Source organism: Balaenoptera ricei, chromosome 15, assembly GCF_028023285.1.
Source record: "Balaenoptera ricei isolate mBalRic1 chromosome 15, mBalRic1.hap2, whole genome shotgun sequence".
NCBI classification, from domain to species: Eukaryota; Metazoa; Chordata; class Mammalia; order Artiodactyla; family Balaenopteridae; genus Balaenoptera; species Balaenoptera ricei.
In genome coordinates, this window is record NC_082653.1 from 1,453,156 (window position 1) to 1,478,401 (window position 25,246).

General features: G+C 62.5%; 2 protein-coding genes across 2 annotated transcripts; one reads left to right on the forward strand and one right to left on the reverse strand.

The window, feature by feature from the left end:
* The first annotated feature begins 824 nt into the window (after positions 1-824).
* Positions 825-14,735, forward strand: CABLES2 (Cdk5 and Abl enzyme substrate 2). The gene is made up of 10 exons (XM_059897802.1): positions 825-1,228; positions 8,138-8,209; positions 8,305-8,397; positions 9,474-9,551; positions 10,132-10,240; positions 10,607-10,772; positions 11,155-11,258; positions 11,399-11,505; positions 12,145-12,349; positions 12,489-14,735. The coding sequence occupies exons 1-10, from the start codon at positions 840-842 to the stop codon at positions 12,627-12,629; spliced, it is 1,464 nt and encodes a 487-aa protein (XP_059753785.1). The 5' UTR covers positions 825-839; the 3' UTR covers positions 12,630-14,735.
* Positions 14,736-14,861: 126 nt separating this feature from the next.
* On the reverse strand, positions 14,862-16,200 carry RPS21 (ribosomal protein S21). The gene is made up of 6 exons (XM_059898545.1): positions 16,114-16,200; positions 15,825-15,887; positions 15,646-15,709; positions 15,435-15,506; positions 15,005-15,060; positions 14,862-14,925 (listed from the first exon to the last, which is right to left on the reverse strand). The coding sequence occupies exons 2-6, from the start codon at positions 15,872-15,874 to the stop codon at positions 14,916-14,918; spliced, it is 252 nt and encodes an 83-aa protein (XP_059754528.1). The 5' UTR covers positions 15,875-15,887; positions 16,114-16,200; the 3' UTR covers positions 14,862-14,915.
* Between the last annotated feature and the right edge of the window lie 9,046 nt (positions 16,201-25,246).

Sequence of the window (25,246 nt, forward strand, 5' to 3'; positions counted from 1 at the left end):
ACCCTGAGGTGGAAATCAGTGTCCCCACCTGAAGGATAAGTAAGCCCACAGGCACACAGCTGGACAGAGCAGGCCAGTGGCACAGAGGTGGCTGCAGGACCCTGCCCCCCAAGACACAGGTGGGCTCCTGGGGGCTCCAGAAGCCAGCACCTGAGCATGAAGCCACCGGCTCTGAAGTTGGGGGTCCTGGTACCCCCCAGACTCAAGGTCGCTTTGCTGCTGACGACCGTGCAGGACTCTGTCTGGGGCTGAAGGCCCAGCACCGCCCGCCTGCCTGCCACCCCAGGCAGGTGCCTTCTCCCCTCGGACTCTTGGTGTCGTCTTCAGTCACTGGGGGAGGCCAGGGGGCACCGCTGGCCATTCCTGGGGCTCCCGGCGGGTGGTACAGCTCCAGCGCCCGCACGTCAGACCCCCGCCCCCGCAAAGACACACACACCAAGAGGGGAGGTGCCTGGAGCCTAAAGACGAGGCTTTAAGAACGCTGACCACGAACGCCACAGCCCAGCAAGTGGAACAGAGCACTGGCGCCCAGGGGCCGCGACTTCCGATCAGGGACTCGAACCCGCGGCTCCTGCACCGGCTCGCCCAGAGCCAGGCCTCGCGAGCCCAGCCGGCGGGCAGACGCACTTCCCCCGGCTCCCCACTGGCCGCCTCGGAACCCGCTCTAGGACCCAAGGGAGCCGCTCCCCCCTCCGCCCCCGGCGGCGCCGCGCTGGCCAATGGGCGGGCGTAACGGCCATATATTTGCATACGGGTGCGCCCTGGCCAATGGGCGGCGGGCGCGGGCGCATGCGCGAGCGGGAGGGCGGTGGCGGGCGCGCGGCGGGCTCAGTCGGAGGATGGCCGCGGCCGCGGCGGGTGGGTCTCCGGGCCAGTCCCCCGGCCCCGCCGCCGCTCGGGCCGCGCCGCAGGTGCTGCGGCGGCGAGGGGATTCGCGGCGCCGCCAGGCCGCGCTCTTCTTCCTCAACAACATCTCCCTGGACGGGCGGCCCCCGAGCCTGGGCCCGGGCGGCGAGAAGCCCCCGCCGCCGCCGCCGCCCGCCGAGGCCCGCGAGCCGCCCGCGCCGCCGCCGCCACCGCCGCCGCCGCCGCCCGCGCCCCCCGCCGGCCTGCCCCTGCCCGGACCCGCGGGCAGGGCCTCGGCGCCCCAAGGCCTGCTCAGCCCCGCGCCCGCGCCCGCCGGCTTGGGCCTCGGCCTGAGCCTGGGTCTGGACGGGCAGCGCCAGAGGTGAGTGTGGCCCGGGTCACCTGGGGCCTGGGGGGCGGCGGGATGGCCTGGGGCTGGGTCAGCGCGGGGGCTGGGGTCACCTGGCGGAGTCACCCAGGGCTCAGGGTTGGGGGCAGTGGAGTGGCCCAGGCAGGGGTTGAGGTGGCCTGGGGGCCATCAACACAGTGAGCAGGGTGGCAAGGTGGCCCTGGGCTGGCTCAGCTCATAATGTGGGGTTGAGGTGACCTACGGAAGATGAGGATCAGCTCGTGACACAGGGTCTGAGTGACACGTCAGCATAGGACTTGGAGATCGGGAGGTGACCCTGATCCCCTGTGAGCCCCAGACACAAGTTGGGGTGTCCTGGGCCCTGTCAGTGAGGGACACAGGGTTGGGGTGTCCTGCGCCTTGCCAGCCCCAGAAGGGAGTCTTGACTGGGCCCACCATCCTAAGATGTCAGAGTCAAGAGTCATCTGCGAGCTGTCAACTCCCTGGACACGGATCTTAGGGTTTCCTCGGGCCCCGTGAGTCCCCAGACTTATGGGTCATGGTCTCCTTAATTCTGCCACCCCTGAATACGGGGTCAGGGTCCTCTCAATCTTGTCAATGCCCTGAACATGGGTCTGGGGTTCCCTCAGCCCTTATCAGCCCCTAGACACAGCCCTGTCAGCTCCAGACACACCCCCCTCCCCAGCCCACTGTTACCGGTCCCGCTGACACAGGGACTCACAAACACCCCCTCTATGTTCCCCTTCGTTCTCTAAGCTGGGTGACCCCCTCCATGTGGGCCAGGGATCTTCCCTGTACTGTGACATCTAGCCCCAGAGTCTCCCACACCAGGCCAGACCTCCCAGCCCCCCATCCCACAGCTACTGGTCACTGGAGGCCCCCCATTACCCCTGCCTCCTTTGTCCCCTCTGAGCTCAGGGCCCCTGGGCCTGTCACATCCCAGATCGCAGGCACTCCCCCTGCCCTGATCTCATTTCTAGGAACGCCTCAGCCCATCTCAGGGCCACCCCCACCCCTGAGCTCTGCCCCTCTAGTCTGTGCCCCCTGCCCCAAAGGCTGCTTTCCTCAGCCGGCAGACTCTCCCACGAAGTGGTCCTGTCTCCTGGCAGCCGTCAGCCCGAGGAAGGACAGTCCCCCCTTCACGCCAGGTCCCATTCGAGTCACTCCCGACACTCCAGGGCAGAGCAGCAGGGACGTCCACTGCGTGAGGCCTCGTGGGTCCCACTCACCTACAGCCAGGCCTGCGCTGTGCCCTCCTCTCCCGGTCCCGCAGCCCTGTGTGTGGTGCTGGGCAGGCCGTGTGTCATTCAGCAAACAGTTCAGGCGGCCCGTTTGGGGGCCAGGCCCTCCCTGTGAACCAGACAGGCCGGCAGCCTGGCCCACGAAGCTGATCGAACGGGAGGATGCGGTGAAGCGCCTGTAACCAGGAGCCCTGCGTGGCGATGGCGCTTGATGGCGCTTGCGCTGCTTCTGAAGAGCGTGTGAGGGGCCCACGCTCTGGAGGACACAGAACAGGCTGGGATGTGGCGCAAGTCAGGTGCCCTTCGCTGTTCCCGCTGCACCCTCCACGGTCCCGGTGTCCCTCCTCCCCTGGCCTGGCCCGTGCAGGGAGCCCCCTCCTGCCCCTCCCTCCCACTTGGCCTTCCAATCCCCGTTCAGATGTCGCAGGGCCGCACCTGCCCACCCAGACTCTGTCCCTCCTCGGCTTCTGCTGCCGAGCACAGGGCTCAGCCCTTGGGTCTGAGGGTCACTGACCCTCCCCTGACAGATGGCAGGCTCCTGGGGTGGGTGCCAGCTATAGGCTGTGGACTTCGAGGGTAAGTTGTTCTGGGGAATGGAGAGAATCCGGAGGGTCTTTTCCCGAAGTCTGTGTCACGAGCGTGGTGGTCTGACCCAGGCTTTGGGAACAGACCTGGTTGGAATTCCAGCTCCACCTCTCAGGAGCTCTGTGACTCAGAGCAGGTGGCACAGCCTCTCTGAGCCTCAGTTTGCTTCTCTGTGAGATGGGTTTGTGTTAGGCACTACCTGCCGGAGGGGCTGTTGTGAGGTCTGCTGGATGGCCAGGGCTCAGCGAGGGTGGCAGTGGCCCGGCCCGGGGAGTGAGGACTCGCGTTACATCCCGGTTGCCCAGGGTGTGCTCACAGCTCAGCCCACGGTGGGGAGTTTGTGTTTCATGCTCAGGGCACAGTCTGGTGTGGCTGTTTCTGCTAAGCCAGTGAGTGAATCATCAGAATCCTTATCTGCCTCCCTAGAACTTTGTTTTCGTTTCAACACCGTGGTCACCTAGCACTTACCCGGTTTCTGGGCTTCTCCGGCTGGGTCAGACACAGGCTTGCAGGTCCTCTGCCTGCCCCACGAGACCGCTGTGCCCTCCTCCGTCCTGTTGGCCCTCCTCTCTCCTGGGGGAGGCCTGGAGGCTTCAGACAGCAGCAGGGTTCCCTCTCGCAGTCCTGGAAGTCACAAGCCTGAGTCAGGGTGTGGGCAGGGCCTTGCTCCTGGGAGGGCCCCGGGGTAAGGGTCCCCCAGGTGTCCTGGGCTTGTGGCCACAACCCTGCAGTCTCTGACTCCGTCCTCACACAGCTTCCCCTTGGTGTCTCTGTCCTCACCTGGCGTTTCTCTCTGCGTATAAGGACACCCTGATCCAGCCGGTCATTGGATCAGGGCCCAGCCTAATGGCTTCATCTTAACTTGACCACACCTGTGAAGACCCTATTGCAGATGTGGTCGTAGTCACAGCTGACAGGGGTGAGGACTTCAGCACATATTTTGGGGACACCGTTCAACCCCCAGCAGTCGTCATTAGTGTCCAGGGCACTAACAAGGGGGAAGGTGAGCCGGGGGCGTGGCCGGGTTAGCTGGGAGCAGAAACCCTTGCGATTCTGAAGGGTTTGCGCAGGATTGGCTCCGAGAAAGGGCCTGGGATTTTAGCTGCCGTCTTGGCCAGGAGCCGCCTAGCGCTCTGGAGGCTGCCGAGTGCCTGTCCAAATTAAAGCGATTCGGTGGAGTGTCTGGCAGTCTGTTCACATCACTGATTTGGGGGTTTCTTGCTCTCCAGCTGGAAAACGGCTGGAGGTGGTCACCGAGGTTGGAGCCTAGAGGGGGTCCAGAGGCCCTGCTGAGATGGAGGCCGGCCCAGGACCGCACGTGGGTCCTGTCACCCGGGGAAGCTGGCAGGGACTTGGGGAGACAGGGTACCCAGGACGACCCACTCACTCAACAAGGATGCGCGACGGCCTGTGATGTGCCAGGCCCCGTGCGCGGGCCGGGGTGGAGTGGTGGGCCGGCCGGACGAGACCCCTGCCCACGCTCTCCTGGCAGGGGCGGGTTCAGCGTCGTCGTGCTGGCCCCTGTCAGCGGCCTGCCCGTTCTCAGACCGTCTGAGCCCACGTACAGCAGCCCCTGCACGTGGCCCCTGGCTCGGCCTGACGGGTCTCCCAACTAGGCAGGAGCCCTTCTCTTCTCAGCTGGGCCGTTTTTTCAGTTACAAGTGAAGGAGTTTATCAGGCAGTGGAAACAACGTCTAAAAAGTGGCGATGTCTCTTCCTGCCTGTCTCTGGGGGAAGGCGGGTATGGGTCGCCGGTTCGTAAAGGGGCAGCCGTGAACGTGAGCCAGTGGGGTGGTCGCCTGTGCCATCTTGACAGCCTCCCCTGTGCCCCCGACCCCGTCCTCCCTACAGAGTCCAGCGCAGGCGGCCTCGGGCCAGTCGCCGCCATGTGGGGGACACCATCCCGTGTGCCTTGGACGGCTTAGCCGCGAGGGCCTCCTGGCTCCCTGGGACTTGCATTTGCCCAGACGTCAGGGAGTGGGAGGGTGTTAGCTGAGGTGGCAGGAGCCCAGACTTTGTTCTTTGTAGTTTGTTTGTAGCAGTTTTTAAACAGAGGTGTAACGGGCATACAGGGAGAGGCGCACACATCGTGACCACCGACCACCAGGACTCAGGGCGCGGCACCGCCTGTCCCCCCGCAGGTTCTCAGCCAGGCCCTGCACACACCGCTTCCAGGGGCCTACTCCCAATGGGGTCCACGGCGGGATTGCTCCCAGTGGGGGTCATTCCGGGTAGAGCTGCTGGAACGTTCGTGTCGTGCCTGCAGGCCCGGGCCGGCATGTGGTCAGCGTTGGGATTCTGAGCCGTTTCCAGAGCGACGAGTGCTTAGGGGTGCCGTCTCCCCAGGGCCACGTGGGAGACCGTGGAGGTCCCACCTCGGGACTCCTGAGAGGCTGCCTCTGAGGTCGACCGGCCAGTGGTGGGTTTGGAAAGGGCCGCCGCCTAAGGAAGGGGCCGGGCGCCAGTCCCCGTCCTGGGACGAGCGAGCCCGCAGCTGCCTGGCAGCCCCCGGAGGGTCCCCATCCCAGCGGGGCTCTCGGCCTCCCTTGGGCCGCAGGGCCTGCTCCTCGGGGGTGGCAGGTGGGAAGGGGGGGCTCGAAAGCAACGGCCCCTCACTTGGCCAGCCTGGTCTGTGCTCAGAGTTCAGGGTGCCATCGTCAGCGTTGTCCCTGCCTCTGGACCCAAACCCAATAGCATCAGGCGGACACAGGCCGAGTTCAGGAAAGGAGCCCTGAGAGCACGGAGCAGGCTTGATTCCAGCTCCCCCGACGCGGTCAGGAGGGCGGCACGGGGATGGGTGGCAGAATCCAGGGGCGGAGGCAGCGCCGGGGCGCAGGGCGCAGCTCCCAGCCCCTAACCCCCGCCAGCTCTGTGCCTCAGTTTCACCACCTGTACGCTGAGGGCTGTGAGGATTGAGTTTACGTGTAGAATGCTTACAGAGAAGGAAACGTAGAAGAAAACCACAAAGACGGAGATGAGCGAAGGCAGCTGGGACCAGGTGTTGAAGCTTGGTGGGATGAGAGGCGGCTCCCAGAGCGAGCTGGGCCAGAGGTCAGGCCGCCGGGGGCTGGGGGTGCTGACCGTGCCCCGGGGCTGGCCCCCGAGGGCCCATGGCTGCCTCCGTGGAGACTGCCGCTGGCCTCTGGGCCCTGTAAACGAGGCCGCGGGTGTGCAGGAGCCGTCGGGCCTCACCTGGGAAATCACCTGAGGAGGCGAGCCTGAGAGAGCCACGCGGGACTGCTGCCCGGGGCCTCTGAGCCCAGCCCCGCGGGGCAGGACACGCACACCTGTCTGGGGCGTCCCCGTCTCCACCAGGCCGGCTTCGCTTCCCGGCACGGGTCCTGCACGTCCACCTGCAGTGGGGCACCCTCTCAGGGCAGGGCCTGCCTCATCGCCCACCGTGGGGCCGGTGCTCACCGGCCCCTACCCCAGGCCTCCTTGGTTGCTGGGTGTCTGCCTGACGCGCCCCTCCTGCTGCCCCCTTCCCACCTGGCCTCAACTGGGAGAGATGGCCTGGCCGTGCCAGGCCTCGTCTGGACGCCAGGGGTCCTGCTGGGGGGAGGGTCCCGTGAGACGCTGCAAGGAAGGTGGCGTCTGGGCAGGCTGCAGCTTCCGGGAGCGGCTCAGCAGCAAGCCCTCCTCTCTCTCTCCCTCCCTAGGAGCCCACACGCGGCTCAGGCTCTTAGGAAATGGCCGCTGTTGACACCTGGGCCCTGGGCACCTGCCCAGCCCAGGCTGAGTGTGAGACCCGTGTTCCTCCATCTCGTAAACCACGGCGACCTGAGCTCCAGGAGCTTGGCTTTGTCCTGAGCGGTCCCTGCTGGTGGCCTTGGTGGCAAGAACCTGGGTGTGTGATCTTGAGCTGAGGGTGCAGCCTGTGCAGGGCTTCTGGGCCCCGTGCCCGGTGGGAGGCTGCCCTCCCGAGCTCCCTGTGTGCTGGGTGCTGGTAAGGCTCCCTCCTGGGATGGTTGTAAACCAGATCAAACCCCGGTTTGTCTCTGGGACAACCCCAGCGCTGTCAGCACCTCAGAGGGCTGGGGGGAGCCCCCGACTGTCATCGGGCGGCCGGTCTTTGGTTCCCTTTTGTGGTCACCGACACTCCTCCCCGACCCCCCAGCACGTCTGGGGTCTCTGGGCTTCAGCCTCAGGCCTGACCTAAGGCCATTTGTGTCCCCTCCCGAGGAGTCGCTGAGGCCATCTCCCCAGCCCAGGGGGCCTCCTGACCACGCAGCCACGCATCTGGGTTCAGACTCCCCTCTGTGTGGGTCTGATAGAAGCACTTTCCTCCCTGTCCCTGGGCAGGGCCTTGCTCCGGGAAGAATTCTGGCCGCCAGGCCTGGACGGTGCTGAGGAGGGGCTGCGGGTTGATGGGTTTCTGCCTCCTTTATGCTCCCAGGCGTGGGCTGAGAGGCAGGAGGCGAGGGCGGGGGAGCACCGCGAGCTCAGAACGCCCACTGTGCTTCCCGCCAGGCGACAGCCCCAAGCAGACACCTCCCTGACATGCATTCCAGGACTGTGCTGCCTGGGGAGGGGGAGGGCCACGTGAGCTGAGCCTCAAGTCAAGGGGGACGCAGCGTGGGAAGATCTGGAGAAAGAAGGTTCCAGACCGAGAGAACCGCCCCTGCGAGTGCCCTGAGGCCGGGGGTGGGGGCTGGTGCAGGGAGGGCGGCCCAGCCGAGGGGGAGAGGCTTCTGGGTGTCCTGGGCCGGGGGCAGCACTTGCGGCGGCTCCACACGCTGAGGTGGGCGGGAGAGGGTTGGCAGGACGTGTGCTTGTCTGACGTCCAGCCCTGCAGAGCCACCGCTGGACCCTGTCCAGCCCCACCATGCCCCCTTCCCGGGACCCCTGGCTGAGCTCCGAGAGGCAGTGGGCAGACCAGGGCCCGGCCAGCCATCCCTCCCGGTGCCATGTCCCCCTCAGGTTCTTCTGGCCTTGGGTGGCCCTGCGCAACACTCAGACCTCACCGCAGACCTGCTTCTGGCCCGTGGCCTGGGGGCCCCATCGGGGCCTGAGAAGCAGGCTGGGCCTCTGGGAGGAGGGCCCACGAGGCAGCCTCTGGACAGTACCCTGAGGCCCTGCCGTGTCCTCTTTACAGAAGGCGCGTAGGCTCGCAGCGCTGCTCCCTCGAGTGTCTGGAAGACGCGGTGGGATGCGCCTCGGTTCAAAGGTAAGGAGCCCCGCCTGCCACTTGCACCCCCGTCCTTTCTCCTGGGGCCAGAGAGGCTCCCAGGAAGGGAAGAGTGACCTGCTTTTCACCTGCAGAACCAAACATACGTCTGGATCCCCAAGACACAAAGGCCTGAAGAAGACGCACTTCATCAAGAACATGAGGCAGTACGACACCAAGAACAGCAGGTGCCAGCGTGCGCCAGCCCAGCCCCAGCCCTGGGGCTGCCCACCATGTCCTCCCTCGAGCCTGGTGGGATCCGGGGTCCTGCCCTTGTCAGCAGCCCTTTCTTCCTTCAGTGCGCTAAGGAAGTGCTCGCCCACACGGCCCAGCCCATGTCCCTTCGGAAGTGGACCTTCCTCCCCATCCCACCCTCTTCCCTCTGTATTCACCAAACGCTGGGCAAGGAGCCGCCCGGCCACCCCAGCCTTGAGTAGAAGTCTAAAACACAGGGATATAGGAAACACAGTGGGAACAGGCAGAGTGGTGGGCTGTGTCTGGGAGAGAAGGGAACACAGAGGGCATCTGGCTTCCCTGAGCCGGGCTGCAGAGTGACAGCCAGTGCCCAGCACAGCCCTCCGAGGCCCTACATCTGTAGAAGCCCCGTCCCTCGTGCCCCGTGTCCCTCACGCTCTGGCCTTGAGGCCATCGTCCTGACCCAAAGCGTCTCCAGACCGTTCCCCTTCCTGCTGGAGGCCGTGCCCAGGCACCTACCAGGCAGCCCTGGTCGGGCAGTGCTGCGTCTTCCCTGCGCTGGCTGTAGCTCGGACAGTCCTGGGTCCCCCAGCGTGGTCCCCAGCATGACGGGCTTGGCCCAGGAGCAGGCCCCAGCAGACTGAGCCCCAGGCTGGCTTCAGTGGGCCCTGGGTGCCCGGGGTCCCAGCCAGGGAAGGGGGTCTTCCACCATCGTCCTCCCTGCTGAACTGGGGCCGGGCTGGGCAGAGCCATGCCCAGAGGAGGGAACGGCCGTCCTCCCTGCTGTGCGCCCCACACAGCGGCCCCTCTCGGGCCACTTTGTCTCGGCACATGGAACTGGGCGCTTTCTGATGCCATTAGGCTCCTACCCCGCTGGGATGCCTGAGGATGGGCTTCCTCAACCAACCGTCCTCGGGCATGTGCCTCTGCCTCTGGTGTCTGCACAGCCTGGCCTCTCTTGTATGAACCGCCAGCCCGGGCATCCCCTGATGCCTGGGGCAGTTCCCATCTGAGTCTAGGCAGGAAGGGAAACGCCTGCCGCCCTGCCCTGACCCCGTCCTTCCCGCAGGATCGTGCTCATCTGCGCCAAGCGGTCCCTGTGTGCGGCCTTCTCGGTCCTGCCCTATGGAGAAGGCCTGCGCGTCAGGTGAGCGGCTGGTCCCCACCGGCTGGGGCCTCCACACCATCACAGACTCACACGGGGCCAGCAGACCAGCTTCTGCCGAAGCTGCTTGAGAGCTCTGAAGGCCATCTGGGTCCTGGTTCTCTGGGAGGGGCGCGTCCGCACTGTTATCTCCTTTGAGCTGCTAAACGGCAGTGCCTGGGACGTTCCTCCTGGCGGGACACCGCTGTGCCTCCCGTGACCAGTCCAGGCAGCTGTGCCCAGCGCGTAGCCCCGGGAAGAGGGAGATGGCCGTCAGGGTGGGGACGGCGCGGCGGGACCTGTGTGCCCGAGGGTGTGGCTGCAGGTGTAGGGCGCACCCCTGGGAAGCGACTTGGGGTGAAGCCGAGGTCGGCCCACCACCAGGGAGATTGAACAGGAAGGAGCTGAGACAGAGACAGCTCTCCCAGCGGGAGTCCTCGTGACCCCTGGTGAGGCTGCTACAGAGGGAGGGCGGGTCTCGAGGGTGCGGAGCTGGGGCGCTGCGGACCCCTGGGGCTCGGCTCCCCGCCTGCGCGAGGTCGGGGGCGGGGCCGGCAGCTCTGTCCCGTCCCGTGCGTTGCAGTGACCTGAGGGTGGAGAGCCAGAAGCAGAGGCATCCGTCCGGCGGCGTTTCCGTGTCTTCCGAGATGCTTTTCCAGTTGGAAGGCGTCGAGCTGGGGGCGGATGGAAAGGTAGGAGCAGACGCCGGGTGGGGGCGGGGGCCTTACGTGTGTCCGTCGAGGAAGTCGACTCAAAGTTGTGTTTCACTTGAGTCCTCGAAAACGTAAGGTCCAGCGGGAGGCAGCCACGCAGCCTGTGCAAAGAGGCCGGTCACCTCGTGGGGGCTTGGTGACGACGGGAGGTCGGGGCCCCCGAGGCAGGGAGGAGCTCCGGCTGCAGACCCCAGATGCGGGGTGGGGCGTTCTGGAACCTGCAAGGGGGGAGCAGCGTCAGCCCTGGGCGGCAGGCGGCGGGAGCTGCAGCCATCAGGAGGGACCTGGCTGGACCTCTGGTCCTGGACGGGGCAGCGGGGCTAAGCCCGATGCACTGCTTGCCAGGTCGTGTCTTACGCCAAGTTCCTGTACCCCACCAACGCCCTGGTCACGCTCAAGCCGGACAGCCACGGCCCGCCGCCTCAGCCCCGGCCCAGTGCCCCCCGTGCTCTGCTGGGGCCCAGATGCAAACCCGTCCCGCCCAGGGCGGCGCCAGCTGGCTCGGAACTAGGTAGCCCAAGGGCCCTGACCGGGGGCAGGGCAGGTGGCCCAGTGCACCCCATCCGAGCCCACAGTCCTCAGCCCAAGCCTGGGGAGCGGGTCCGCCGCAGCCTCTCAGGAGGGAGGCCCCCAGAGCGCACGCCCTGTGCTGCGCCTGAGCCCAGCCGTGGAGAACCTGCACCCACCGATGGCTCCGGGCGGGGGCCCCTCCTCATCAGGACGTCCTCCCCGACCCCGGCCCCCGAGGAGGGGGACCACGCCTAGAGCCCCCGACCCCGCTCTCCTTGCCCCACGATGACGCCCTCAGCACAGCTGCTGCCTGGCACTAGGCCGGGGTTGGCCAAGCCGCTCACCGGGGCTCGCGGTGGGTCAGGGCTGCGCTCTGCTCGCAGGGGCCGACGCGGGGGATGCCCTGGAGTACAACCCCGACCTCCTGGATGACCCTCAGTGGCCCTGCGGCAAGCACAAGCGCGTCCTCATCTTCGCGTCCTACATGGTAGGGGCGCCGCCCAGGGCTGGGCTGTGGGCCGGCACCGGGGGCGGGGGCAGCTACGCGCCCTGGGCCCAGCCTCACCCGCGTCTCGGCACCGTTCTCGCGGGCCCAGGTGGCATGCAGACGCCCCTTCTCCGTTGCAGACCACAGTGATAGAGTACGTGAAGCCCTCCGACCTCAAGAAGGACATGAACGAGACCTTCCGGGAGAAGTTCCCACACATCAAGCTGACGCTGAGCAAAATTAGGAGGTGAGGAGGGCTGAGGCGGGCGTCCTCGAGCCCGCTGCCCGACAGGGCCTTCCGCAAGCTGCTGCCAGGCCGGGTCCGCGTAGATTCCTGAGCTTGATAAAGGGACGCGCCCCTCCTAAGCCCCCTCCCGCCGTGAAGCCAGGCCAGTACCAGCAGCTCCCCTGCCGCCTCCTTGGTCAGGTGCCCTCGGTGCTTCTCATACCTGCCCACACCTGCAGGGCTCCTCCTCACTGGCACCCACAGCCCCTGAGCCGGGCCCTGTGACCGTCCCCGCTCGATAAGAGGAGGAGGTTGAGGCCCCACAGCCAGAGGTCCAGACTCTGCCTCAGCACGGCTGCACCTCAGGGCCTTTGCACTGCCCTTCCTTCCCCACACGGCCCCCTCACTGCCACAGGAGCACGGGGACGCTGTCCTCCGGGGGGGTCCCCTTGAGGACAGTTGGGTGCCGCGCGCCCAGCTGAGGGCTGAGTGGAGACCGAGACCAGCCTGCTGCCCGCCCACCAAACCGTGGGCCCTAGCGCCGGGCCACAGCCTCTGGGAGGAAATGGCGCTTTTCTAGTGGCCCAAAGGCACACCCCTCAAGCAGGGACGTAGCCGCCTCCTGGCCCCAAAGCCCTTGGCTTCCGTGTAAACCCACAGTTTGAAACGAGAGATGCGGAACCTGTCTGAGGAGTGTGATCTGGAGCCCGTGACAGTGTCCATGGCCTACGTGTACTTCGAGAAGCTGGTCCTGCAGGGCAAGCTCAACAAGCAGAACCGCAAGCTGTGTGCGGGCGCCTGCGTGCTGCTGGCCGCCAAGATCAGCAGCGACCTCCGCAAGAACGACGTGAAGCAGCTCATTGATGTGAGTATGCATGTCCCTGTCCCAGCCCTCCCGGCTGCGGGAGTGGGGATCACCGCCCACGCCCAGACCCGGCCACCTGGCCGCCTGGACGGGAACCGGAGGAGGGGCCGCAGCCCAACCCCTCTCTTCTTCAACACAGAAGTTAGAAGAAAAGTTTCGGTTCAACAGACGGGATCTAATTGGGTTTGAGTTCACGGTGCTGGTGGCCCTGGAACTTGCTCTCTACCTTCCCGAGAACCAGGTGTTACCTCATTACAGACGCCTCACGCAGCAGTTCTAGCCTGGCCCGGCCCTGCGGGCGCGTTTCCAGGCACTGGGTGTGGACGCGCGGCCCTCGAAGGCTGGTGCCACTCCCCCTCCACGCCCCTGCTTCCCTGGAGGGACACCACACCACCGCGGTATTTCGGAGAGCCCTGCTGCATTCCTCCGTGAACAAAATGTGGGGCTCTGTTGTTGTTTCTTTTTTTCCTGTGCCTGGTCTGGCACCAGGACTTTGATTTATGACGTGCGGTGGTGAATCCTGACTTCACAGCGTTTCTCCTGTTTGCGTCACCCAGCCTTCTGCTACCGTCGTAGCCACCGCGCTAGCATCTCGTGGAGATCTGGGTTTCCAGACCTCACCGCACGCGCTGGATTGCTAGCGTTAACCTGTTGGGGCATTAATCTCGGCTGTTCGGGGTTTTCGGACGTGGAGACCGCACTGTGGAATCCCCACTCCCCCCCCTCGGCCCGACTCCTTCCCAGCCCAGCACGGCCCCCTCGGGGGGTGTGCACCCACCTCCCCGCATCCACACACACAGCTCTGGCGTCAGCCTAAGCCAAGGAGAACAGACCCCTGGTTGGTTTGGGTCTCATTTTTTTACTCTCGGACTTCTGTCCTTCCAAGGATCACATCACTGTGAAGTCCTGATGCCCTGTTGGGGGTCACACACCCCAACAGGCCTCTGGGCACAGAACTGGCCCACCCCACGCAGGGATCCATCTCACCGGGAAGACCCCCCTTGCCCACGATACTTGGGACCTTCAGGATGACTGGATTGCTGGCTCTTGATCTTCCTAAGCAATATTGTGGAGAAACCGTGTTTACTGTCGTGTAGGATTTGGTTCGGTGGGTCTATTTTTCCTGAGGGAACAGAAATTTGTTAAACGGCGTCTGCTGAAGTTGTGACTTGAACCACACTTGACCCTCCAGCGGGGAGGAGACCCCTTCACAGCCTTGCCTCCCCGCCAGGGTCTGGTCAGCCTTCTTCCTCCCGGCAGGAAGTGGGAGCCGCCTTGGCCGGAGGAGTCGCCACACCAAGCAGACCCCAAGGGCTGGTCGTTGTCCTGGGCAGGTGTGTGCCCGGCTCGCCAGCTTCTCTACGCTCCACGTGGCCCAGTTCTTCCACTTGCTGCCGCACCAGAAACACTGAAGACCGCCGGCTGGAGCTTCTCCTTCACGGGTCAGCTGCTCTCAGAAAGGACCATGTTGGCTGGGCCATTAAGCTGCTTCCCTACTGCTGTCCCATAAACCAGTCACTGGAGGGGCTCCGGGACAGCCCCACCCTGCATCCTACGCGTGTGCACTGGTGCTTTTGCAGAACGGAGAGGCCAGCCCTCATCAAGAGTGCTCAACCACCAGCAACTTGAGACCCCAGCAGGGGTGCAGGACGGCAGCTCCCGCCCTGCTGGCTGCTGTTCCTTCTGCCTCAGTCAGTCGCTTGGGCTGAGGGAGGAGAGGGGGACGAGTGCAGGATCCAGCGCGAAGCCCAAGTCTGTATTCCGACCTTATTTATCAAGGAGTGCCTCTTCCCTGTCTTCCCCAAGACGGCTCCCAAACCTGATGTGCACCAAGGAGGGCTTGAAGGATGAAGCTGCTAGGCCCCAGGCAACTCTTCTGCAAAGTGACCTGTCCAGCCAACACAGCGTCTCAAGGACACTCCTGTTACAGGCACTGCAGGGGACCAACTTACAAAACATACGTCCTGGTTTACAATTAGCCTTGAGGAACGTATCTTCCTGGAAATTTCTATACAGATGTTAGAGTGGCTGATACAGTAACTTTACAGTAAGTTTGCCTGTTTACGTAGTGAGAATTAGTCATTCACCAAACCCGTCTGTAACCTTCCCTTTAGTGCATTGCGTCCTTTTTAATGTCAACAGCTGCCACTGTGTGGTACTCAAGTGAAGCCAGTATTTAAGGCATTAAACTTCAGCCTAAAATGTCACCCCCTAGAACCAGCCCAGACATCTGTATCCAAGGGCCTGGGGCCACTCCCTCAGTTCCTAGGAGGCGCTGTGGACTTAAATGAGCGCGTAAGTGGCCCTCTGACCTCATTGTCTAGTCAAGTGTCATGGATCTGTTTGCAAAAAGTAATTGTGCTTTAAGTAAAATTTGGTTTTGCAACATGTGTCACAGGCTGCCCTTCAGCCGGCCAGCCCCTTCCAATCACAGCAAAACGCCAGTCCCGACCCTCCAGAGCCCAGAGGAACCCCACACACACACACCAAAGGACAGAAGCGAAACAACAGATAGGTTTTCACTCTTTATTTATGACACACGTTCCACATCCAGGATCCTCTCCAGTCAGAAGTTCCTGGAACAAAAGGAAGAACTTTAAAACCTGGTCTCCAAAGACATCCTGGGCCTCTGTGCCCAGACCCCAGTCCTCTTACTTTGAGACAATGCCGTCAGCCTTGGCCAGTCGGAGAATGGAGTCATCTGACTCGCCCTAGGGGAGAACGCACATTGGGACCAGGCGCCCTGCTGGCCAGAGGTCCAGCCACGCTGCCGTCCCAACCGAACAAGGGGAGACACGCTAGCATCAGGCAGACCCCTGATGGTGCAGGGGTCAGACCCCTGGGACCTGAGGGAGCTGTGATACCTGGGAAGCTCCGAGGTCGTCACCTGCCTGTTTTCTCAGGGTGGGCCCTTTCTTGGGCCCCCGAGCACCCTTTTCCACCCCCAGGAACAGGCTGGCAGCCAGCACAGTCCAGTGCACCAGGCTCCAGTCTATTCTGCCAACAAACCTGCTCAGGTTGGGAACAGGGAGGGAGATGCCACTCCGGCTCAAAGACCCGCTGAGCAAGGCCAGGGAACACTCACCATCCTGCGAATGGCCCCGCAGATGGCGTAGGTTTTAAACTGGCCGTTGAACCTGCCTGTCACCTTGTCAACCTATGGATCGAGACTGGGGGTCACAAAGAGGTGCACCCAAACGCCTTCGGGTCTAAACCTGGGCTTTGGGAATCGACGTGAGGCCCGCCCAGACCTCGCCCCCTCCCCAGGGGACAAGCTGTCCCGCCGCCCGGCTCACCTCGGCCACGTTCATCTGGATGGACGCGTGGTCCTTGGCGCCTATGATGCGGTTGCTGGCAGAGCTACGGGGGGAGCGCAGTGAGCGGGGACGGGGCTCGGCGGGCGAGGGGCAGGGAGAGGGCTCGGCGGCCGGTGGCGGCGGCGGGGGGATGCAAGAACGGGGCGGAAGATGCTTACCATTTCCGCGGCACGTACAGGTCCACGAACTCGCCGGCGTCGTTCTGCATGTTGAGGGAGCGTCTGCGGAGCCCCCCGCAGCGCCGTAAGGACGGGCCGTGTCCGCGCGCTCGGGTCCGTCCCCGCCCCGCACCGACCCCGGGCCCCGGGTCCCGGGCCGCCCCCCCCCCCGCCCAGGCCCCGACCCCCGCACGCCCGAGTCCGTCCCCGCCCCGCACCGACCCAGGCCCCCGCGCCACCACCCAGCCCGGGCCCCGGCCCCGACCCCGATCGCGGCCGCGAGAGTTACCTGGCGCCACCACAACGAGCGCGAGCGCAGAAAGGAAGGGCCTTCTCCCCCGGCAGTGCTATTAGCGGGCGGGGCGGGGCCTTGGCGAGTACTTCCGGGTCCCACACGCCGCCGCGACTCTACGCAGAGAGCAAGGCCGGCCACTCTGACGCACTTCTGCTTCCGGCGGGTGAGAGCCTCCTGACGTTCGGCCGGCGCAGGGTGGCTGCGGCCGAGCCTCGAGAGCGAGTCGCAGTGCTGGGCGGGTGGCCGGCGCGGACTCGCGAGGGCGCCCGCGGGCGGGTCCCCGCAGCGGTGGGCTGCGCCCAGGGCGGGCGCTTCCCGCCGCCGGGACCGCCCGGTGCCCACGGCCGCTCAGTCAGGACCTGCGGACCCGGGGGGCGACGGCGGGGGCCCTGGAACGGGCCGCGCTCGTCAGCACGTGAGAGCTGCGGACCGGAGCGCTTACCCCGGAGACAAGCCCGGCATCACGAACGTGGACGCAGGAGGGCCGCTGTTGGTTCTAAGAGCGAAGAGTGGAGAGAGCCCCTGGGGTCTTGAGGGAGGAGCGGCAGGGCTGGGGTGGGGGGCGCCCTCCCAGGATGTGGAAGACAAACCCTCGGGAAACCAGTGCCTGAGCAGGGAAGGAGCTCGGCCAAGCCTCGTGGCAGAACCAGGTCGAAACCCCCCCCCCCCCAGCCCTTCCCTCGCCCTGCACCATCCGGCCCCTGCCCAGGACCCCTCCTCCCACATCACGCCCGCTCCATCCTCCACGGAGCAGTCTCTCCTGGTGCCAAGGGTCCGTTAAGGAAGGAAATAGAAAAACTCTTGATGACCAGGCCTAGCTGGGCTGACCCACACACTGACAGGCCAGCTGTGCAGACCCCCAACTGAGACAGGCTGGCACCTGGGACCCTTTGCTGCAAGGCTTGCACCTGGACAGATGTCTCCTTGAGCTACAATACACTGTACAAAATAACTGTATGGGATGAAAAATCAGCTGCAGAGCTGACTTCCCGGGGTCCCCCGCCCTGCGTTCCTGGGAGCGTGCCCTGCAGACTCAACTAAAGCCTCCCCCTGGGCTTCCTCTCGCGGAGGAGAGGGAAGGCCCCTCGGGGGTGGACTCCAGACCCTGCGCCCTTGGCCTCCGCCTGCTGCCCGGGCTGAGCCTGGCCGTGGAGTCTCCGAAGTCCAAATGCCCCTTTGCTTGGCACGCTCTCCCCATCCTCCCAGTGTGGGCTCCCAGCTCACTTCCCAGGGCTGTGTCTGCTCACCCTGTGGTGACGTGCAAATGCTCCCCATCAGCTTGGCCACACGGTGCCCCATTTGAGTCACTGCCAACTTCTGTGCGGCTCTGGGAGGGTTTAACATCTGGGCCTGGTGGAGGGCTGAGGCCACCAGTTCCCTCGTACCCGGAAACCAGTGTTCGTGCGGGCAGTGTGTCTGCTGTTGCTTCCACTGGGCGCCAGCAGCTGGGCATCAGGAGTGAGGTCACCGAGGCCAGCGCCCTGTAGGAAGGTCACACTCCACGTTCATGCCAACCCTGAGAGGTGTGTGCTTTTTCCAGGACCCCCAGCACGTGCACAGACATGACGTGTTTATGTTTGTGGTTGTGATACCGACCAGGGTTCTTGGTCTTCCCCAATCAATAGAAATTGATAAAAAGCCAGACAAATTCAGGCAAGGCTTTATCGGGGCTGCTGCTGCAGCAGGGGGGAGCGGAAACAAGTAACGGGTTCCCTTGCTAGCTCCCCAGGGGAGTCGAGCTGGTTCCTTATATGGGGTGAGGATAGGGGCAGGTCCAGGGCTCGGGCCAGAGGGGTGGCTTAGGTGGTCTGCCCACCCCTCTGGTGGTGGGGTGTGCAGGGCGCATGCGCAGGACCCTGCTTTTGCTCCCTGTACCCTGTTTTTGCTCCCAGCTCTTTAAAAGTGGCAGCTGGGATTTTGGTCTTTTTGTATCTTTCTGTCCATAATTTGCCTCCGCTGTGCATGTATGCTGCTATTTTTCATCCCATACAGTTATTTTGTACAATGTATTGTAGCTCAAGGAGACATCTGTCCAGGTGCAAGCCTTGCAGCAAAGGGTCCCAGGTGCCAGCCTGTCTCAGTTGGGGGTCTGCACAGCTGGCCTGCCTGTCAGTGTGTGGGTCAGCCCAGCTAGGCCTGGTCATCAAGAGATTGCCTCTGTAGCTGAGAGGCAGGAGACGGAGACAGCTAGAGCCCCGGAGCACCAGAAAGGAGAGAGGCAGAGCGAGGTCTGCGAGAGTCCTATCCATCAGAGTAGAGTGCCCAGAAATAAACCCTCACACATGCACACATATGGTCAAATGATTTTTGACGAGAACCGTTTAAGAAGGAAAGGACTGTCTTTTCAACAAGTGTGCTGGGAAAACTGGGTCTGCACATGCAAAAGAATGAAGCTGGACCCTTACCTCACACCAGTTGCAAAAATTAACTCAAAATGGATCAAGTACATAGACACAAAACGTGAAACTATAAAACTCTTAGAAGAAAACATAGGACACAACCTTCATGACATTGGGTTTGGCAATGATTTCTTACATGTGAGACCAAAGGCACAGGCAACAGCAACAACAACCAAAAAAAATTGGACTTCATGAAAAATTAAATTTGTGCAGCAAAGAGACACCATTGGGGGACTTCCCTGGTGGCTCAGTGGTTAAGAATCTGCCTGCCGGGGCTTCCCTGGTGGCGCAGTGGTTGAGAGCCTGCCTGCCAATGCAGGGGACACGGGGTCAAGCCCTGGTCTGGGGGGATCCCACATGCCGCGGAGCAACTGGGCCCATGAGCCACAATTGCTGAGCCTGCGCCTCTGGAGCCTGTGCTCCGCAGCAGGAGAGGCCGCAATGGTGAGAGGCCCGCGCACCGCGATGAAGAGTGGCCCCCACTTGCCATGACTGGAGAAAGCCCTCGCACAGAAATGAAGACCCAACACAGCCATAAATAAATAAATAAATAAATAAAACTCAAAGTTAAAAAAAAAAAAAAAAAGAATCTGCCTGCCAATGCAGGGGACACGGGTTCGAGCCCTGGTCCAGGAAGATTCCCACGTGCCACAGAGCAGCTAAGCCCGTGAGCCGCAACTACTGAAGCCCGTGTGCCTAGAGCCCACGCTCCTCAACAAGAGAAGCCACCGCAGTGAAAAGCCCGCGCACCACAACGAAGAGTAGACCCTGTTCGCCGCAGCTAGAGAAAAGCCTGTGCGCAGCAACAAAGACCCAATGCGGCCAAAAATAACTAAATAAATAAATAAGAAAAAGAGACACCATCAGGACTTAACTGGCGGTCCAGTGGTTAACACTCTGCACTTCCAATGCAGGGGGTGCAAGTTTGGGGAACTAAGATCCCACGTGCCTCGTGGCGTGGCCCCCCCAAATTTTTTTAAATAAAATTTTCTTTAAAAGACACCATCAACAGAGTAAAAAGGCAACCCAAAGAATGGGAGAAAATATTTGCAAATCATACATCTGATAAGGGAATAATATTCAGAATGTAGAGAGAACTCCTAAAACTAATCAACAACAACAACAACAAAAACCTAATTCAAAAATGGGCAAAGGACTCCGAAAGACATTTCACCAGAGAAGGTATACAAATGGCCAATAGGAACATTTAAACAAGTGCAGCATCCACTAATCAGGGAAATGCCAGTCAAAACTACAACGAGACACCACTCAAACCCACTATAAAATATAATATAAAAAGTAAATATTATAAAAATAAAAATGTTGACAAGGATATAGAGAAATTGGAACCCTTGTGCATTGTTGGTAGGAATGTAAAATAGTACAGCTGCTGTGGGAAACAGTATGGTGGTTCCTCAAAAACTTAAAAATAGAACTACCATGTGATCCAGCAATTCCACTTCTGGGTCATTTACCCAAAAGAACGGAAAACAGTGTCTTGAAGAGATATTTGCACACCCATGTTCACAGCAGCATTATTCACCATAGCCAAGAGGTGGAAGTAACCCAAGTGTCTATGGGTGGATGAACAGATAAGCAAAATGTGGGCTATGCATACAGTGGAATATTATTCATCCTTAAAAAGGAAGGAAATTGTGACACGTGTACAGACGAACCTTGGAGATGTTGTGCGAATTAAAATAAGCCAGTCATAAAAAGACAAATACTGTGTAATTCCACTTATACAAGGTACCTAGAGGAGTCAAATTTAGATGGAGAGTGGAATGGTGGGTGCCAGGGGCTGGAAGATGGGAATGGGGTATTAGTGTCTAATGGGTATAGAGTTCCATTTTACAAGATGAGAAAGTTCTGGAGATGGATGGTGGTGACGGCTGCACAACATTATGTATGTGTTTAATACCGCTGAACTGCACACTTAAAAATGATCAAGGTGGTAAGTTCTATGTTATAATGTATTTTATCACAATCCAAAAAAAAAAAAACATTTAAGACTATAGGTCACGCACGCATGCACACACATGGGCATACACACAAGACATCACAGTCTCATCTTCCCCGAGGTGGGATCCCAAGGCCAAGATCTTCAAAAGGAAGCCCTGTGACCCCACCCTCGGGCCTGTGAAATCTGGATGAGCACCCCCCCCCCACCTTTAAGAAACCCTGCTGTCTGAAGTCTCAGGTCCCACAGACAGAGGAGCCAGTGGTCCCTGAAGGGAGCCTACATGGGCCTTCCATCAGCAGGGCCTCCTGGCATCTGAAGTGGCGGGGGGCAGCTGCTCAGGCTGGAGGCTGCCAGAGGTCAGGAACCTGGGGAGAGGTGTCCCCACATCCCACTTGTACTCTCCCCAGCAGCCACTACGGGGCGCCCAAGAGCTGCACCTGGCCCTGCAGGCAGCCCTGCGAGGGGCCCAAGGGCAGAGGCTCACCTGTCCACTCTCTGCCCACTTTCCTGCCAGCTGAAGGGGGCTGGCCACCTCCCTCAGGCCCCTGGCCCCTCGCCCCTTGCCCAAGGGGTGACTTGTTTACTGAGCTTCCTGTGGGGTCTCCAGGTTGGAAAAGGACCAGAGGCTGGGTGGGATGAAGGGATTGGGGACGGGAGGACCTGGCACTTGAAGACACTGTCCTGAGCCCTTTTTGCAGCTCCCGGGGCAGCTCCCAGGGGCTCAGAGCGGCAGCTCTTCAGCAGGATGGTCCCCATCAGGATCCCCGAGCACTTCCAGGTCTACAGAGCATACACCTGTTCCTGCCCCCTGCACCCCCAAGTGCTCTAGATCACCCTGACTTCCAGTATGCCATCAGGATGGCAGGCTGACTTTGCACCCTCCCTCTGCCTCGTAGCTGTATGACAGTTCACTTAGCTGTCTCCTCCTCCTCCCGGCTCTAAAGTAGGGACAGCTGTAAGAGCACCACCCGGGAGGGGTAACACATATGCGGTGCTCAGAGTGGACGTGGCGTTCAGGAGGCCCTCAGCATCCCCATCGTCACGATCAACATCACTGCCACCTTCGTCATCCCTGCGATCACCATCACTATTATGCTGAGACCCCAGGTCCCACCGCTATAGACTTGAACCCTGGGCTGACGACTCCAGAAGCTGCACTATCACCACCCCAGTCTCACACGGGTCCTCATTCAGGCTGCCCAGCTGGGTGACAGCGGCCAGTGGTGTTGGATGGTGTCTGTGTGCGGCATCCGCTGCCCACTCCCCAGCACCGTCCTGGGGGCCCACCTCACAGACAGGTAAGCGAGGCTCTCAGCCTTCCTGGGGCGCCTCCCTCCTCCTCCCAGAGTGGCTGCTTCTGGGCCGGGTGGGGCCGGGTCAGCCCGAAATGTATTGTGTGTGGAAGGGAACCAGCCCCTAAACCAGGAAACCCTCCTTCCGGGCCTGGGCGCGGGCCAGGGTGAGCTGCAGCTCAGGGCCAAGGGACAGGCTTCTCCCTGTGCAGAGCCGGCCAGGAGCTGCGGCCACTGGCCCTTCCTGCCTGCCCTGCTCTCTCGGGAGAAGGCCCAGCTCACGACAGAGTTCCTCTCTCAGAGGGGCTCCCAGGGGCCGAGGGGCGTGCAGGCTCCCACGGAGCAGGTCCTGGTGCCACCGCCCCCAGCCGTGATTCCAGACCATCCTCTGGTCTCAGGGAGATAGGCAGACGCCGGCCCTCCGCAGTCTCCGTGAGGCTCAAGGGAGGTCACAGCCGGCGTGCAGCCCCAGCACGTGGGTCCAGCCTCAGTGACCTGGGCTGTGGGGCCCTGGGCGTCGTTACTCACAGGCTGTCAGAGCCGGGGGCGCCTGAGAGTGTCTGGCCGGCGTCATGTTCTCTTCTATTTTACTTTATTTTGTCATTTTATTTTATTTATTTTACCATATGATGTTTTTTCATTGAGATATAAGCTACACGTGGTAAGGAACACAAACCCTAAGCTCCCACCCCCTGGGTTTTTACATCCGTGTTCACCCAGGCAGGCAGGGTGCGCTGCTGACTGACTGCGCTGGCATTGGGGCAGGTCTGGGTGGCTCCTCGGAGGCCCTCGCGGGCCCCTTCCCCAGTTACAGGCGCAGGCACTCTGGAGGCGGAGTGGGGGGCTGGGCCGGGCACGCGGACCCCGGCTGACACCCAGCGGAGAGGACTCTGAGGTCAGAGACACCCAAGAACGTCCATCTTCTGGCCCCATCCCTCCGGTGGGGCCAGGCTACAAGGACTGAGCCAAGGACAGGAAAGGAGGCACTTCTGCCCCAGGCACGCACACAGCGTCCAGCTGGCTCATCCTAGTGGACATGCTGCGGGCCACAGGCCAAGATGTTCCAGCCAAACCAGTGGAGTTTCAGGTTCAAAGCAAGAAGGCTGCAGAGAGCAGGCGGCAAGGCCCACCTTTACCCCCCGGGTCTGGCTCCAGGCTGACCTCTGTCCCACGCCCCGCCATCCTGAAGGGGCAGCACAGTAATTAAGGCAAAGACCTGGGAACCGGGCAGGCCTGTTTTCTAGTGCTGACTCCCCGGCCCCGGCCCCTCTCCTTTCTTTTTTTTTTTTAAAGATTTTTTGATGTGGACCATTTTTAAAGTATTTATTGAATTTGTTACAATATTGCTTCTGTTTTATGGTTTGGTTTTTTGGCCGTGAGACATGTGGGATCTTAGGTCCCTGACCAGGGATCGAACCTGCACCCCTTGCATTGGAAGGTGAAGTCTTAACCACTGGACCGCCAGGGAAGTCCCCCCTCTCCTTTCTGAGCCTCAGTTTCCCCATCAGAAGGTCGAAACTGTTCTCCCTTCCCCCATGGGTGGAGGTGAGGGTTCAACAGGACCCGGCAGCTGGGGGCCTTGTACACCTGCGGGCGGGCACAGACCTAGGGAGGGAAAGACCACTCTTCCGCCCACCCCTTTGCTGCTGTTCTCTTCAGTGGAAACGGGTACTGCGGTCTATCTGTCTGTCTGTCTGGGAGGTGACCTTGGACCGGCTCTTCCTGCCCTGGGAGGAACCGGCAGCATGTACAGCGCAGGAATCTGAGGCCAAGGGAGAGGAAGTGGCTCCCCCAGAGTCACGGAGCCAGGAGGCAGGGCAGGGCTTGAACCCAGCCTTGGGCTCTGGGGGTGGACGGGTGGGACACAGCGCAGCCGGGGCGGGCCCTTGTGCCGGCGGAGAGGACCCCCACGTGACCCCCCCCGCCCCAAGCTGAGCCCTACGGAGGGTTAATGATGGGCTTTCAGGCACAGTGCACTCAGAGGCGGCAGTTTGGAGGCCCTTCACCTCCCTGCTCTGCCCCGGGGACGCCCAGCAGGGGGCCCGGGTGGACAGGGGTGCGTGTGGGGCCCGGCCCAGCCTCTGAGCACCAGGCAGCCGAGCGTGTCAGCCGCTGCAGAAACACGCCCAGGGACAGAGGTTTGCTGGGCCTGGAAGCCCAGGTGGAGAGAGGCGGAATCCAGATTCCTGCCCCGCATGAGCGGGCCCGGCCCGGGCTTGTCTGGCACAGCCCGGCCCCACAGCTCCTCTGGGCTCTGGGCAGCTTCTCCGCTCCCCGCCCAGCTCCACAGGCGCTCTGGGACTCTGAGGCCCCGGGATGTCCAGCAGGGCCCAGCCAGGAGGTGCCGCCCCCCACCTGCTGTGACCTCGCGCAGGTGGCTGTCCTGGCCCCCGGGCAGGACGGGCGATCCCCGTCCTCAGGGAGCTCCTGGCCTGGGGGAGACGACAGTAAGCGCCTCATCTCGGGAAGGTCTGGGGCAGTGGGTCTCATCCAGGGACGGCTCCCCCCGGACATACTGACTGTCTGGCTGACTGTCCCGCCTGGGGGAGGGGAGGGTGCCACTGGCCACTCGTGCGTGGAGACCAGGGATGCCGCTCAACACCCCACGGTGCCCAGGAGGCCCCGCAGGGAGGCGTCCGGCCCAGGATGCCAGCGGGGCGTGGTGCAGGGCTCCGAAGGGCAACGGCCCGTCTGAGGGGGCCGTAGGTCGGGTGGTCAGGGAAGGCCTCTCTGAGGAAGGGACGCTGTCACGCAGGGACCAGCCCTGGGAGGTGCCACCCCTTCACACTGGTCACCCCAGAGCCCCTGCAGCCTGCGGAGAGGAAGACCAGGGGCTCGCTCTGCAGTGGGGGCAGGGAGAGGCAGGCGGGGACCTGGTGCCAGGCCTGGGATTCCAGAAGGCGGAGGGAAGCCTCTTACCAACCCCCCCCCCAAGGCTCCCTGCTCCCCGTAACCTCAGCCACATTCCTCCCCCTGGGCGGGCAGGGGATGGGGGCTCGGTGCATTCCGGTGGAGATACAGGAGGCCCTGAAGGCAGCCTGTGCCAGCCTCCTGCAGGGCCCAGACAGCCTCCTGGCAGGCTCTGCCCCACTCGGCTTCCCGGGGCTGGGGCCTCGCTGAGGATGCCTGGGGTCAGCTGTTGCTACAGAGCATGTGGGCACATGTCCAGCCAGGAGCAAGCCCTCGGGACGGGGACTGAGCACCTTGCAGATAAGGTCAGGACTGACCAACCCGGCAGCCTCCTGACCCCTGACCAGCGGGCTGGGTCGCACAGTGCCTCAGGGTCACAGCGCTGGTGACAGGCAGCGTCCACATAGCCCCTCTGACCCCCGGTCTCCTGTCTGTAAAATGGGCTTTTGTGAGCATCAGATCAGGCGCCCGCCCAGCGCCAGCGCAAGGGCACCAGAAACGGCAGCTCCCTAAAGCCCCACTGGGTGTGTGATACAGAGACATGGTGGCGCTGAGGGACTGGG